This window comes from Phyllostomus discolor, chromosome 5 (assembly GCF_004126475.2).
Source record: "Phyllostomus discolor isolate MPI-MPIP mPhyDis1 chromosome 5, mPhyDis1.pri.v3, whole genome shotgun sequence".
Lineage (NCBI taxonomy): Eukaryota > Metazoa > Chordata > Mammalia > Chiroptera > Phyllostomidae > Phyllostomus > Phyllostomus discolor.
The window spans coordinates 155,128,776-155,145,264 of record NC_040907.2 but is presented as its reverse complement, the minus strand read 5'-3'; the positions used below and the strand labels follow the sequence as shown (position 1 = coordinate 155,145,264).

Genomic DNA, 16,489 nt, shown 5'->3' with positions numbered 1-16,489 from the left:
TGCAAATTAAAACCACAGTGACTATTCCTATTACCATGGCAATAATAAGAAAAATACTGACAATACCAAGTGTTAACAAGGATGTGGAGCAACTGGAACTCTTGTACATTTCTGGTAAAAGGCAAAATAGTATAGCCACTCTACAGAACAGTTTGGTAGTTTCTTAAAATGTTACAGACATTTACCATATGACTCAGAAATCTTACTCCTGGATATTTACCCTAGAGAAGTGAAAATTTATGGTTGTGCAAAAAATGGCACATGAATAATGTTTATAGTATTTCTATTTAAAATTGCCTCAAATTAGAAACAACCCAAATATCCTTCTGTAGTGAATACATAAACAAGATACAGTACCTCTATACAATGAAATATAACCCAGGCAAAAGGAACTGTTGATACACACAGCAACTTGGATGACTTCCAAAGACATAATGCTGAGTTAGAGAACCCAGTGTCAAAAGGTTACATATTGTATGATTCTATTTATATGACATTCACAAAGACAAAATTATGGTAATGGAGAACAAATCAGTGGGTCCTAGGAGTTCTCAGAGGAGGGGAAATGTGACTACAAAAGGAGAGTAGGATAGAGTTTTTTGGGGTGATGAAACTGTTTTGATATCTGATTGTGGTAGCAATTAAATGAATCAGGAAATGTGTTAAAATCCATAATCATGTATACCCCCCAAATTTAGTTTTACTTTAAAATAAGAATAATGGTGCCATAAACATTGTTGAACATGTCTTTTGGTGGATATATGTACTCATTTTTCTTGGTTTCTACCTAAAAGTAGAATTGCTGGGCCATAGAGGAAGCATACAGTGATCCCTCACCTATCGCGGGGGTTACATTCTAGAGACCCCTGCAGTAGGTGAAAATCCGTGAAGTAGTGGTGTTATATTTATTTTATTATTTATATATATTTTAAGGGTTTGTAAACCCTTCCCACACTCCTATAAACCTTTCCCACTCCTTATTAACCTTTCCCACACTCTTATAAACACTTCATACGCTAAACACTTTCTGCACTCTTAAACCTACGTAATTTTAACAACATATAAAATTCTATACGGGTACTCACCAGTGAAGTATCACTCGTCCCTCACTGTATTGCGGCTTCACTGTATCACGGGTTAAACCCGCAATAAGTGAACTGTGCTATACTGAGGGACAACTGTATGTTTAGCTTTAGTGTTGTAGATACTACAAAATGATTTTCCAGGTAGTTGCTCTGATTTACCATTCTACCTGCAGTGTATGACAGCAGCACCACCAATACTTTAATGTTAAAGTATTGAAGTCTTTTGAATTATATGTTTAAAAGTTATTCTGGTGAATATAACAGCTTTTGATTCTGGTTTTAATTTGTATTTTTCTGATGAATAATTAGGTCGAACACCTTTATGTATTAACTAGCCATTTATTTTTTAAATTATATTTTATTGTTTATGCTATTACAGTTAGTTGTCCCTAAATTTTCTCCCTTTGTCCCACTCTACCCAGTCGCTCCCCCTGCACTCCCTCAGGCCATCCCCACACTGATGTCCACGTCCATGGGTTCTGCATGTATGTTCTTTGGCTACTCTATTCCCTATGCTGTACTTTACATTCCCATGACTGTTTTGTAACTAAGAATTTGTAGTTCTTAATCCCTTCACCATTAAAGGACATCCCCTTGACACCCCCCACAATTTGGCAACCACCAAAATGTTTTTTGTATCCATGATTCTGTTTCTGTCCTACTTGTTTGTTTATTTTGTTTTTTAGACTCATTGATGATAGATGTATATGTACTGCCATTTTATTGTTCATATTTTTTATCTCCTTAAAGAAGACTCTTTAACATTGCATATATTACTGGTTTGGTGATGATGAATTCTTTTAGCTTTTTCTTGTCTGAGAATCTCTTTATCTGTCCTCCGATTCTAAATGATAGCTTTGCTAGGTAGAGTAATCTTGGTCGTAGGTCTTTGCTTTTTATCTCTTTGAATATTTTTTTGCTTGAGAAATCAGCTGACAGTGTTATGGGTACTCCCCTATAAGTAACTAACTTCTTTTCTCTTGATGCTTTTAAGATTCTCTCTTTATCTTTAACTTTTGGTATTATAATTATGCTCTCTCTTGGAGTGTGCCTCTTTGCATCCATCTTGTTTGGGATTCTCTGTGCTTCCTAGACTTGCATGTCTATTTCCTTCACCAAATTAGGGAAGTTTTCTTTCCTTATTTTTTCAAATAGATTTCCAACTTCTTGCTCTTTCTCTCCTCCTTCTGGCATCCCTATGATGTGAATGTTGGAATGCTTGAAGTTGTCCCAGAGGCTGCTGTTACTAACTTCATATTTTTTTTGGATTCTTTTTTCTTTTTGTTGTTCCATGCGGTTGTGTTTTGTTTCTTTATGTTCCAAATCATTCCTTTGATTCTCTGCTTCATCCATTCTGCTGTTGTTTCCCTGTAAATTGTTCTTTATCTCAATTAGTGTGTCCTTCATTTCTGACTAGATCTGTTTTATGCTGTCTGAGGTCCTCATTAAGTTCCTTGAGTATCCTTATAACCAGTGTTTCGAATTCTGCTTTGAATAGATTGCTCTTCTTCATTTTGTTTAGATCTTTTTCTGGAGTTTTGGACTGTTCTTTCATTTGTGCCATGTTTCTTTGCCTCCTCATTTCTGCAGCCTCCCTGTGTTTGTTTTTATGTATTAGGTAGGGCTACTGAGTCTTGATAGAATGGCTCAATGCAATAGGTGTCCTATAGGGTGCAGGGCATAGCATCCCCTATTACCCAGACTGGGTGCTCAAGATGCACCACTGTGTGGGCTCTGCACACCCTCTTTCTGCAGTGGAGCCTTGATTGCTATTGGCATGTCCAAGGTCAGCCACTGCCTGTGCTCTGTCTAGGGTCACACGGCACTAGCTACAAAGCAATCTGCAGATGACTACTACTTGTGCTGGGCTTGGAGATGCCCGGGAGAGACCAGGCTGTGAACAAAGGCCTTCTACTACTAGTGCCAGGCCTTGGGCAACTTAGTAAGAGATGCAGGGCTCACTGAAACCAGATGCTGCTTGTTTGAGAGCATTTAGGAAAATCTGAAGCATGGGTGGGCCTGAAAGTTGGGTGGGGCAGGGCCTCAGGGAATCACAAGGGTGGGGAAAACCATGTGAGCCAGGTTGATGGGGTCTCAGATGTGGCACCTGCCTGCTGGCCCTGTGGGGGTAGGGCTCAGAAAAGGAACAATGACCCCTGCCAGCACTTTCATCTGGAAGAAAGCTGTCCCCTGCTCTTGCCCTGATGCTGGACAATTTGGTTCCTCCTTGTATGTCTCTGATACCTTCCAATCTGCTGCCTTGGCACTGGAGCTCAGAGGAAGTGAGTCCAAGTAGGTCCATTTGCTGGGCTCTATAAAAGGAACTGCCTGGGATTCCAGAAGTTTCGGTCTTCCACAGCCTTCTGTCTCCACTGGTTGTTAAAGCCAGAAGTTATGGAGACTTATCCTCCTTGCACTGGAACCCTGGGATGGGGGGCCTGGTGTGGGGTTGGAACCTCTCACCCCTGAGCTGCCCCTCCCAATTTTTTTCTGCCACACATGGGTGTACAACCAGCCCATTCAGTGTCTGCTCCTGCTACCAGTCTCAGTGTGGTTTCTTCTTTAATTCCATAGCTGTAGGTCTTCCATTCAGCTCAATTAGTTGTAATTTTGATGTGGTTGTGTGAGCAGTCAAGCCATGTTTATCTATGCTTCCATCTTGACTGGATGTCTTAAATTTAGATATTTTCTTCTGTGATTTGCCAATTGGGTTGTCTTTTTTAAAAATTTATTTGTCTTTATATATGTTCTTTTATTTTTAATGTTTATATATATATATTTTAAAGATTTTATTTATTTATTTTTAGAGAGGGAAGGGAGGGAGGGAAGAAGAGAGAGAGAGAGAGTCAGAGAGAGAGAGAGAAACATCAATGTGCGGTTGCTGGGGGTTATGGCCTGCAACTCAGGAATGTACCCTGGCTGGGAATCAAACCTGGGACACTTTGGTTCCCAGCCCGTGCTCAATCCACTGAGCTATGCCAGCCAGGGCTAATTTTATATAATTTTTAAATCCTCACCTGAGGATATGTGTATTGATTTTAGAGAGGGTGGGGAGAGAGAAACATTGGTTGGTTGCCTTCTGTATGCGCCTGGACCAGGCATCGAACCCACAACTTTTTTGGTGTATAGGTGGATGCTCCAACCAACTGAGCCACCTAGCAAGGGCTTTTTAAAAAAACAACAACATGGTATTGCAATAAGCCATTTAGTGGTGTTTTGTGTATTCACAGAGTTGTATATCTAATTCCAGAACATTTTCATCACCCCCAAAAGAAACCCAGAACCCATTAGTAGTCACTCTCCATTCTCTTCTCTCCCTAGCCCCTGGCAACCACTGATTTATTTTCTGCCTTTATGGAATTGCCTGTTCTGGACATTTCATATAAATGGAATCATATAGTGTGTGCTTTTCTATCTGGCTTCTTTCACTTAGCATAATGTTTTCAAGGTTCAGCTATGTTTTTAACCTTACTTCCAATTCCAGTTTATCCCGTGAAGGTTCTTGATTCACCCATACTGTGACAAACCTAAAAAATGTTCATGATTTGTTTGTAATACTTAGACTCTTTACCCTACCCTGCCAATGATTAAAGGTATATAGTCAAATACTGTTGTTTTTAGGTGCTTGGTTTAGTTAATTCTTTTTATTTTTCTATACAGTGTGGTTAGGGTATTCATATACAGTGTAATTACATTCGTTTGCTTTCAGTTAAGTGTTTTTTTTCCCATTCTTACTGACTTAATTGTATTTGTTGTTATTTAACATATGACACTATGCATAATAATGTTACATAGCATTATTATTATATATGTATTAGTAATTTGCTTTCATAGCATTATTTTGATAACAGTATTATATATTATAATAATGCTCTTTTAACACCATTATTATTATATGCATATTAGTAATTTACTTTAAAAAGTCAAAACCATGCAAAAGGTATATGAGATATGTCACTCTCACTCATATTCCTCCCAAGGTTGGTAGATGATAAACTTTGGATTCTCTTTATTTATCTTGCTTTGTACTCATTGGAGGTTCTTGATTCTGTGCTCATTTTTAATTGGTTTTGTAAATTCTCAGTCATTTTTTTTTCATATATTTTTCCTGGTCTATTCTCTTCTTTCCTTGTGAACTCTAATAAGCATATGTTTGGCTTAGTACTCTGTCATCTCTTCTCTTATTTTGTATTTTCAATCTTCTTTCTCTCTGTTTACATTCTGGAAGGTTTTTCCTAACCCATTAGCAGTTTACTAATTCCCTTTTTAGTTGGTTCTGACCTGAATCTATTCATCACATTTTTAAATTTGGTATTTCATAATTTTTTAGTTTCAGAATTCCATTTGAAAGTTTTTTTCAAATATGTTGTCACTTTTTATAGTTTCCAGTCATACACTAAACATTTAATATTTTTTGAATTTTTATGAGGGTTTATTGGAGCCAAGTTGACAGCATGCTGGGAAGCAAGATCTCAAATGCCACAGATGTGTAATTTTTTGAAATGTTAGAAATTTCTTTATTATTACTTATTAAGCACTAGCTTAGTACTGCAGACAAGTTCAGATCATACCTCTGACAACTCATTCTTCTCTTTTGCATCCAAATTCTTGATAGTTTTTCAAGTAAAGACTTGATTCTCTCGCTTCTGTATAAAATTTTATGAAATAAAGGCAAACAACTGTGTGCATCTGTGAAATGCTGCCCTCAGCTGTGGAAACAGTGTCTGCCCAGCTCCCTTTACTGTCTAGGTCCTGGAAGACTCGTGTTCATGAAATACCTCTCTACGAAGCAAGTCCAGCACTGGCTGAACTCATTGTTCTGAGTGAGGGTGAAAAACTTTCTCATAGTCTCAGTCCAGTCTCTTGCCTTAACTGTTGTAAATAGGCCCTCATTACTTCACCTTCCTGTTTGTTAGCAGGTTTGGCATAAATTGTGTTAAGCGAAATATCAGGCTATCTAAGAATGGTAAAATTAATAGTACCCAGTGTATGCACTTCAAAAGCTTCACTTAGGCTTTTGGAATTGTACCTTTGGAGCTTCTTTAGACCCCCAGAAATGTAGTTATATATACCAAGATCCTGTCAGCTTCATTCTTAACTTCATACTGAAGAAGACATTGGCCTTGGAGTAACAGATGGCTTCGTCTACAACATCTGTATTTTGGATCTCTCTGGGGTGGCTCCTTTGAACTGACTTCTGATAGGCAACAGTGCTAGGTTTCCAGTGAGTTTGGTGTCCGAGTCCATGAGAGAAGAGTGGTAAACCGGCATCTCGGTGGCGCTTCTGGTCTGTTGGCTCAGGCGTGTGTGGTAGGCAGATCTAAATACTAATTAATGAGCTTTGGTTTAAGAATCAAAAGACATGAAATACATTTCTGGCTCTATTTTCAGCCACCTCCTTTTCAAAACTTTTAAAAAGAGAACTTTATTGCTACTACATTCATTAGGAAGTTAAACCATTTCTGAATATGACTACCAGAACCCTAAGAAATGGAGAGTAATATAGTCATCAACCCCAAATTTTAATTTTTTAAAAAATGTTTAACATTATTAGGTAATCCATGAATAAATTTGTATTGTATAACATTCAGGAATACGGAAACAAAGTTAAATGTGAGAGTTCTTCATTTTCGTTTTGACCCCCACTCCTCTTTCTCATAGGGTAAACACCATCAGTAGTTTGGATATCATCCTTCTTAGTCTCTTTTCTGTACATTTAAACATACAAGCATGTATACACTTTAATGTGAACCTCCTTTCTACATTTTAATCTTTTTTTTTTTTCCATTTTCATTCCTACTAGTCCAGGCTCTGGTTATCACGCTCCTGGGTTACCATAGTAACCCCCATTAGGTCTCCCTGCCTGTAGCCATGTCCTTTTCAAATCCATTTTTAAAAAATATTTTATTTATTTATTTTTAGAGAGAGGGTAAGGGAAGGAGAATGAGAGGGAGAGAAACATCAATGTGTGGTTGCCTTTCACATACCCCCTATTAGGGGCTTGACCTGGCCTGCAGCCCAGGCATGTGTCTGGACTGGGAATCAAACCCATGATCCTCTGGTTCGCAAGCCTGTGCTCAGTCCTCTGAGCCACACCAGCCAGGGCTCAAATCCATTTTCAAAATCAGGTTATCACCCTGCTTCAAACCTTCAGTGCCATTATATCCAGCATGCTATAGGATAAATTTTAAGGCTCTTGACACAGCATGTGAGCCCTTTGAGATTGATTCTTTCCTTTCTGCTTTCATCCTGAGGAAGCAGCTTCCTTCCTCAAACTCTGTATTCCATCAGTGCTGAACCTCCTCTAGTTTTATTCCCACATATTGTTATGTCTGTGTCATTTCGCTTTTTAAAAAGATTTTATTTATTTATTTTTAGAGAGGGAAGGGAGGGAGAAAGAGAAACATCAATGTGTGGTTGCTGGGGGCTGTGGCCTGCAACCCAGGCATATGCTCTGACTGGGAATCAAACCTGTGACACTTTGGTTTGCAGCCCATGCTCAATCCACTGAGCTACACCAGCCAGGGCTGCTTTTTTTTTTTTTTTTAAATCCTCATTCAAGGATAGATTTTGATTTTAGAAAGAGAAGAAGGGAGAGAGACAGACAGAGAGAAACATCAGTGTGAGAGAGAAACATCGATCAGTTGCCTCCCGTATGTGCCCAAACTGGGGTTTGAATCTGCAGCCTAGGTGTGTGCCCTGATTGGGAACTGAACCCACAGCCTTTTGGTGTTGCTTCAGCCAACTGGCCAGGGCTGTCACTTGGCTTTTTGTTCATAGTTCCTCTTCTCTTGAGATGTTCTCCATCCCTTCTTTTCCTCTTAGCCTGGTTAGCACCTATGAATCCTTTTACCATGGTGGTTAAGAGCCTGGGCCCTAGGGTTAGCATTTTGGATTATTCCACTTAATTTCTTTAGAATCACAGTATTTAACTTCTGTAAACTTTTGTCATCTATGAAATTGGAATAATTTCTACCTCAAAGAGTTATTTGAGGATGAAATGAGGTGATAGATATATAAAGTGCTAGCACAGTATCAGTTTAAAAAGAAAAAAACAACTTGGCATCCTGTCTTTCAGTAAGGCTCGGCCAGGAAAATACTGATGTACTTCTCTGTTGTGCGTACCTCTAATACCATAATTACATACTGTGTTTAAACTGTTTGTGAATGGGCCTCTTTGATTAGACTTTAAACTCCTTAAAATCTAGGACTACTATGTTTGTCTTTGTGTTACTGGTACCAGGTACATGTGGAGATTTAGTAAATTTAAAAAAAATAAGTATTTATTTTTAGACAAGGGAAGGGAGGGAGAAAGAGAGGGAGAAAAATAATGATGTGAGAGAGAAACATCAACTCATTGCCTCTCACATGCCCCCAACTGGGTACCTGGCCTGCAACCCAGGTATGTGCTCTGACCTGGAATCAAACCAGTGACCTTTCATTTTGCAGGATGATACCCAGCCCACTGAGCCACACCAGTCAAGGCAAGATTTAGTAAATATATTTTTTAAAGATTTTATTTATTTTTGGAGAGAGGGGAAAGGAAGGAGAAAGAGAAGGAGAGAAACATCAATATGTGGTTTCCTCTTGCATGCTCCCTACTGGGGACGTGGCCCACAACCCAGGCATGTGCTGGTTAGATTCCCAATCTAACCAGCAACCCTTTGGTTCACAGGTTGGCACTCAGTCCACTGAGCCACACCTGCCAGGGCAAGATTTAGTAAATATTTCTTGAACATATGAACAGAGTTTGAAAGAGCTATTCATTTTTAGACAATACATTATCTTTTACACAGGAAGTTCTTTTTAAAAATTTTTTTAAAGATTTTATTTATTTATTTTTAGAGAGGGGAAGGGAGAGAGAAAGACAGGGAGAGAGAAAGACAGGGAGAGAAACATCAATGTGTGGTTGCCTCTTACGCACCCTCCACTGGGGACCCAGCCTGCGTGTGCCCTGACTGGGAATTGAATAGGCAACCCTTTGGTTCACAGGCTGGCACTCAATCCACTGAGCTACACCAGCCAGGAAGCACAGGAACTTCTTATCAATATATGTGCGCATCCTCTGTTCAGGTGAGAATTTTTGCTTTCCTTTCTGTTTTGCAAGTAGTAAAGTCTTTTTTAAAAATATATTTTATTGATTATGCTATTACAATTGCCACATTTTCCCCCCTTTATTCCCCTCCACCCTGCACATCCCCTCCCACCCACATTCCTCCCCTTGAGTTCATGTCCATAAGTTATTTGGCTTCTACATTTCCCATACTATTCTTAACCTCCCCCTGTCTATTTTCTACCTTCCATTTATGCTACTTATTCTCTGTACCTTCCCCCCATTCTCCCCCCGTCACTCCCCTGCTGATAACCCTCCATGTGATCACCATTTCTGTGTTTCTGTTCCTGTTCTAATTTGCTTAGTTTTTTGTTTTTGTTTTTGTTTTTTAGGTTCGGTTGTTAATAGCTGTGAGTTTGTTATTTTACTGTTCATATTTATGATCTTCTTTTTCTTAGATAAGTCCCTTTAACATTTCATATAATACGGGCCTGGGTGATGATGAACTCCTTTGACTTGACCTTATCTGGGAAGCACTTTATCTGCCCTTCCATTCTAAATGATAGCTTTGCTGGATAGAGGAATCTTGGATGTAGGTCCTTGCCTTTCCTGACTTGGAATACTTCTTTCCAGCCCCTTCTTGCCTGTAAGGTTTTTCTTGAGAAATCAGTTGATAGTCTAATGGGAACCCCTCTGTAGGTAACTCTCTTTTTCTCTTGCTGCTTTTAAGATTCTCTCCTTATCTTTAATCTTGGCTAATGTAATTATGATGTGCCTTGATGTGTTCCTCCTTGGGTCCAACTTGTTTGGGACTCTCTGAGCTTCCTGAAAGTCTGTTTCCTTTGCCAGATTGGGGAAGTTCTCCATTATTTTTTCAAATAAGTTTTCAGTTTTTTGGTCTTCCTCTTCTCCTTCCTGCACCCCTATGATTCAGATGTTGGACCGTTTAAAGATGTCCTGGAATGGCTGGTGTGGCTCAGTGGATTGAGGGCCGGCCTACAAACCAAAGGGTTGCCAGTTCGATTCCCAGTCAGGGCACATGCCTGGGTTGTGGGCCAGGTCCCCAGGTGGGGGGGTGGTGAGAGGCAACCACACATTGATGTTTCCCTCCCTTTCTTTCTGTCTCCCTTCCTGTCTCTAAAAATAAATATTTTAAAAAATCTTTAAAAAAAGATGTCCTGGAGTTTCCTAAGCCTCTCCTCATTTTTTTTGAATTCCTGTTTCTTCATTCTGTTCTGGTTGAATGTTTCTTCCTTCTGCTCTAAACTGTTGATCTGAGTCCTGGTTTCCTTCTTGTCACTATTGGTTCCCTGTAGATTTTTCTTTATTTCACATAATGCAACCTTCACTGCTGCCTGGGTCTTTTTTATGCTGTTGAAGTACCCAGTGAGTTCTAGAGCATCTTGATAACCAGTGTTTTGAACTGTGCATCCGATAGGTTGGCTATCTCTTCATCATTTAGTTGTATTTTTGCTGGAGCTTTAAACTGTTCTTTCATTTGGGCCTTTTTTTTCCAGGGGTAAGGGTGTCTGGGCGCACCTGTTACTTAGTAAGGGACGGAGTCTTAGGTATCTCCCAGGGCGGGGCAACCCACTTGGCTGCGTTGTGATGCTGTCTGTGGGGGAGGGGTCCGAGAGGGAACAATGGTGCTTGCTGAGCTCCAGCCAGCTTTCAGTCACTTCCCCCACTACCCACAATCCAATTGGGCCCTTCTGGTGCTGATTCCCTGGTAGGTGGGCTTGTGTATGTTCTAGGACCCTGTGGGTCTCTCCAGTGAACTCTCCTGTGAGGCTGGGAGTTTGTCCTGCTACCTGCTCAACCCCCACAGGTGTTTTCAGTCAGAGGTTTTGAGGCTTTACTTCCCTGCACTGGAGCCCTGGGTTGTGCAGTCTGTCTCATTCCCCAGTTGTTGCTCCTGGTTTATCGTCACATGAATGTGGAACTACCTGGTTCGCCAGCCGCTGCCTTGCTGCAAGCCCTCTCTGCCCAGCTGGCTCTTCCCCTCCTACCGTTCTGGACAAATGTTTCTTCTTTAACTCCTTGATTGTCAGACTTCCATACAGTTTGATTTTCTGTCAGTTCTGGTTGTTTTTTGTTTTTAAATTTGTTGTTGTCCTTATTCTGGCTGTGTGAAGAGGCACAGTGTGTCTACCTATGCCTTCATCTTGGCTAGAAGTCTGCAAGTAGTAAAGTCTTAAAATAGTAATTACATGTACGTATTTCCACCACATTTAGCAGTGATGCCCAAGATGAAAATCAAGAGAAGCCATGGGAAATTGGCAATCTTAAGGATTAGATCATTTTTCCATGTTTATTTCATATTATTGTATTTATAGAATTTGGTTTGAGGACTGTCATTGAAAGGCCTTCATATTCATGGACAGTTTGAGAACTGGATTTTTCTAAAGTATTTTTCCAAGAGCTATATTCATAAGGTAATGCTTGACAATCCAATTACTTTCCCTGTACCCCCACACTCTGAAGTTACAATAGTTCTTTGAGTGCTTACACGTGACAGACAACAACCCTTTAGTATGTTAAGTACTTTATTCAAGCTTCCAAAGCCAAAAAGTGGGGGAGCTGGGATTTAACTATAATTGTTCAGTGCTCATTTTCTTTCCATTACACCATACTGCTTTCCTAAATAAACTGAAAATAACTTTAGTTTGTGTTCTTAGGTTTTCTTTTTTTAACCCTCATCTGAGGATATGTTTATTGATTTTAGAGAGAGAGGAAGGGGGAAGGGGGGAAAGAAAGACAGACATCAATGGGTTGCCTCCTGCACATAACCCCGATGGGGGATTGAAGCCGCCACCTAGGTTTGTGCCCTGAGCTGGAACGGAACTTGCATCCTTTGGTGTACAGGACGATGCTCTAACCAAGTGGACCACCTGGCCAGGGCGAGTTTATAGTTTTTAATAGTTTTAGTTACGTGGTGACTAAACATTTTAATAACTAATAGAAACCTTTATGGTAAGATATTTAGGTAATGTTTAAAGAGATAAAAATTTTGCCCTGGCTGTAATGGCTCAGTCGGTGGGGTGTTGCCCTGTAAGGTGTAAGGTGGCTGGTTTGATTCCCAGTCAGAATTGGAAGATGCCTGGGTTGTGGGTTTGGTCCTCTGTTGGGATGAGCACGAGAGGTAACCAGTCAGTGTTTCTCTCTCACATCAATGTTTCTCTCCCTCTCTTTCTCCCTTCCTCTTTCTAAAAATAAATAATAAAATCTTTTTAAAAAAATAAAGAGATATAGATTTTTTTGAATTTCAAGTTTTAATTCAAATAGTATTTCTTTAAGGTATGCACATTTTATTTTTAATTCGAACCACCACTGGGAGGATTTATTTGTCATCTCAGTGTTCTTAGACTTTAGCACACTTGTTTATTCTTTTCCCTGTTGCATAATCCCAATGCATTGTATTGGTCTGGAGGCAGGAATGTTGCAGATGTTTTTCTTTCAAACCTCAGATTTGCTCTGGGGTTTGGAATTAACCTTTAGAATGTATTGGATTTATCCCCCATATGCCAGAGATCTGTAAGTTTCTTTTTACGTGAGCTGAAGTTTTCAGGCGATTGAGTAACAGATGTTTTCCTTAAAAGCAGTTAATGATCAGAGAAAAAGACTTCAGTGTGGAAATACTTTAGGTTTCTCCTGTAATATGATCAGCACATACTTTCTTCTCTTGTAGTTCAATTGTTCATATTGTTGGAAGGGAGGAAATAACTAAACTGGTAATTAAAACATTATATATCCTGTTATTTTTTTCCCCACACAGTAAACTGAAAAGGATTTGGACTGACTAGGGCACTCCATTCTGTGAAACTCACATTGTTTGCGTACTGTTGGCAGGCCTCGTTAGGGGGTAAATTTGCTTTTTCTGTGTGTTTGCCAGTAATGATTCCTGTCTTTTTACCGGAACTTGCCATTTGGATTTTCTCCTTCCTAAACTGGCTGGCCTTAAACAGTCAGACCTTTAGTTATTTTTTCTGCTCTGCTTTTTTTCCCCCCTGTTATTCTTAGGTTTTCAAGTATTTAATAAGCTGAGGATATTGGTCACTGAGATATTGCCTGGTCAGGGTTCGGCATTGTGCCCAAATTTGTTGGGCCTCACAGGGCCCAGAGTTCTCTGTGCTCTAACAAATGAGCTACAGTTCTCAAGAGATCAGTGGAGCTTGTTTGTTATCCTGTATTCTCATCCAGAGGAAGTAGATCTTTGAGAATGTCTCAGGAAGGGTAAGTGAGTTTATTCTTTCTCCCTCATTTTTCTCAGCAAAGAGGTGTCCTAGTCATCTGAGTGAATTGGAGGATTAATAAGCAGTGCTACCAGTCAGAGTGGAGGGAGAGGGAGAGATTGAAAGTTAGCTGAAAGCTTACATTGTTAGTATTTCACATGTAATATGCTGTGAAGTTACTATTGCTATTTTGAAAAACAGCATTGAGGGTGGATAGTCTTAATAGGGATTTAGTGAGTTTAAACATCCTTTTTACTTGGCGGTAAACTCCTTTTGTTTTTTTGGTAGAAAGTATTTATGAAGATTGGAAGCAGTCAGGGGTGTCTTACCAAAGAGTTTTACAAAGAAGTGAGTGAAGTTTAAACTTTCTAAAGGTACTATTTTAAAATAAATAGTACCTTTAGAAAATGGGGGAGAGGGGAAGAAAATACTGTGAAAGAGTGAGTGAACAACCTATGATTTTGTATCCTTCTGGGCATTGTAGGCAAAAAATAAATTTTTTGAACCACCTATTCATCTTTACTATGTAAAATAGTTCTGTGGTTTTTTGTTGTTTTTTTACTGTTTAAATATCTCTCATGCTTCAGAATCTGAACTGTTGCTGATTTTCTTTTTGTGACCACTATAATGGGTGACATGTAAGTTGATGTCTGCATACTGTTGATTATCTCATTTTTAGCCTTCAAGCATAACTAGACTTCAGAGAGGCATTTCCCATGATTAAGTAAGACATCGCTCTGAAACTGTCTCTAAAAATACAGGAAAATTTCGATTTTGTGGAAGCTCTTAGAATTTCCTCATTCTTTGTTCTATTAGAAATTTTGAAGTAGTTTCAGAGCATTGTGCTTATAATTTATTTTAATCTAATTGTGTATTGATTATGAGCAAAATAAAATTGGCCTACTTTGCTGCTATTTTTAAATCTCATTATTGGGTAAAGAAAACTATGGTACAGATCTGCAGTTGTTAATCGTTGTGATAAAGATTATCACAGATGCTGCTATATTTGTTAGTCTTGTACACTTGGTTGTTTATAAAGCTGGCTGTTAGATTTAAAAAGAACTGTATTTCTAGGTGTGGTCAAAAATCTTGGGAAGTAAGTAGTACTAATTTTCCCCCTGTGATAAAGCATATGTTAGAATGGGTTAGTTAGATATATACGTACCAAAAGACACTGTAAGGGCTGAGATATTCTTTTATGTTTATTTCTAAGGGTCTCTAGGGCAATTCCTTTACTGTCTGAATAGGTAATGAACCAAGTGCATTTGAAATGCATGGATCGCATAAATGAAATCAATTAGCTTTTATTCTCCTTTGTTATCTTTAGAAGTAAATGGATAAATTTTGTACCTTGAGATGAAAAGAATTCTTATATTTACAAATTCTGCATATATGATATTTTGACAAATAGTACAGTCTGTTATTTGGTGTCTATGAAATATTTCCCTAATAGTAATAGGAAAAGATTGTTGAAAGAGTTAAGTCACCAGAAATTACACTTGAGCCTTATTTAAACGTAGGATAATCTAGACTGTGGTATTAGTATAAGGATAGGCTCACATTGATCATGAATGAAACCTAATAGGCAGTTTGTAGATCTACACACACATCTTGTCAATTGATTTTCAGCAAGGAGGCCAAAGCAATTTCATATAGAAAAAATATAAACCTCAGTCTTTACTTCAAACCATATAAAAATAATGCAAAATGGATCATAGATCTAAATATAAGTTAAAAGGAATGTGTAGGCAAAAATCTTTGTGACTTTGAGTGAGGTAAAGATTTCTTAGATAAAACACATAAAAACATGAGAGACAAAATTGATAAATTGGGCTTAATCAAAAATTGAAAAAGAACAAACTGGTTCCTGAAGGACACCATTAATAAAACACTGGGAGAAAATATTCTCAATACATATATATCTGATAAAAGACATATTAAAAATACATGAAGAATTTTTACAATATAACAGTAATGAAAATGATGAACTAGAATGCCTAAAATGAGAAACACTGACCACATGGAGCAACTGGAACTCTCATGCATTGCTGATAAGAATGCAAAATAAAAAACAGTTTTTAAAGTTAAACTTACCATATGACCTCGTAATTCCATTTTTAGGTATTTATTTAAGAGAAATGAAAGTGTATGTCTACACAGATTTGTATGTGACTATTCATTGCAGCATTATTTGTAATAGTCAATTCTGGGAACAATCCAAAAACCCATGAACTGAATGAATAAACAAATTGTAGTATATCCATCCATACAATGGAATACTACTCAGGAATAAAACAACTAATTATGGTACATGAATGAATCTCAGAAATACTCTGCTAAAAAAAGAGGTGCAAACATCAACTACAGTGCTGTTTGATTCCATTTATAAAAAACCCGTACAGGATTTCTGGTCAAGATGACGGTGTAGGCAGACATGGCTCACCTCTTTGCATAACCACATCAAAATTACAACTAAAATATAGAACAGCCAGCACTCAGAACCATCAATAATTGAGTTGAATGGAAGTCTGACAACTGTGGAGTTAAAGAAACCACAGCCATCCAGACTGGTAGGAGGGATGCAGGTGCAGAACAGGTTGGTCCCTCACCCACGGGTGGTGAATAAAAATTCAGGAGGGATATCTCAGGAGTGAGGAGTCCCAGTCCCATACTAGGCCCTCTGACCAAGAGTTCCATGACAGAAAGATAAGTCCCCATAACTTCTGGCTGCAAAAACCAGCAGGGATTGCGTCTATGGAAGAAAATGCTGGAGCCCCAAGCAGCTCCTCTTAACCCACACACAGACTCACCTACTCAGACTTACTTTCTTTGAACTCCAGTGCTGGGTTAACAGCTTGAAAGGCACCAGTGGTATATAGGGAGAAGCTGAAGTGTCTGGCATCAAGGGGAGCAGAGGCCATTGTTCCTTTTCTAACCCCTCTCCCCCACAGAGCCTGGAAACTGGTGCCATATCTGAGACTCCATCAACCTAACACTCTTTGACCCGCCTTGGAGATCCCCAGAGACTCTGCCATACTCAGTTTATGGCCCCTCCCAGGCTGCTTTTCCATATGGATAGCTGGTCTTGGCTCCTGCTTCACAACTTTCTTGTTTCTCTC

General features: G+C 38.9%; 1 protein-coding gene and 1 pseudogene across 4 annotated transcripts in view; one reads left to right on the top strand and one right to left on the bottom strand.

Moving 5' to 3' along the window:
- NT5C2 (5'-nucleotidase, cytosolic II) overlaps positions 1–16,489 on the top strand; it is a 147,609-nt gene that overhangs the window by 73,934 nt on the left and 57,186 nt on the right. Inside the window, exon 3 of one of the 4 annotated variants that reach the window (XM_036027236.1) lies at positions 9,078–9,158. The exons of 2 other annotated variants lie outside the window; for them this stretch is intronic. In XM_036027236.1, the coding sequence (XP_035883129.1) occupies positions 9,078–9,158 (81 nt within the window). Of the gene's footprint in view, positions 1–9,077; positions 9,159–13,191; positions 13,372–16,489 lie in introns of those variants that run through there. One more of the 4 variants, XM_028511873.2, reaches the window with a different exon arrangement.
- LOC114496455 lies at positions 5,588–6,356 on the bottom strand (annotated as a pseudogene).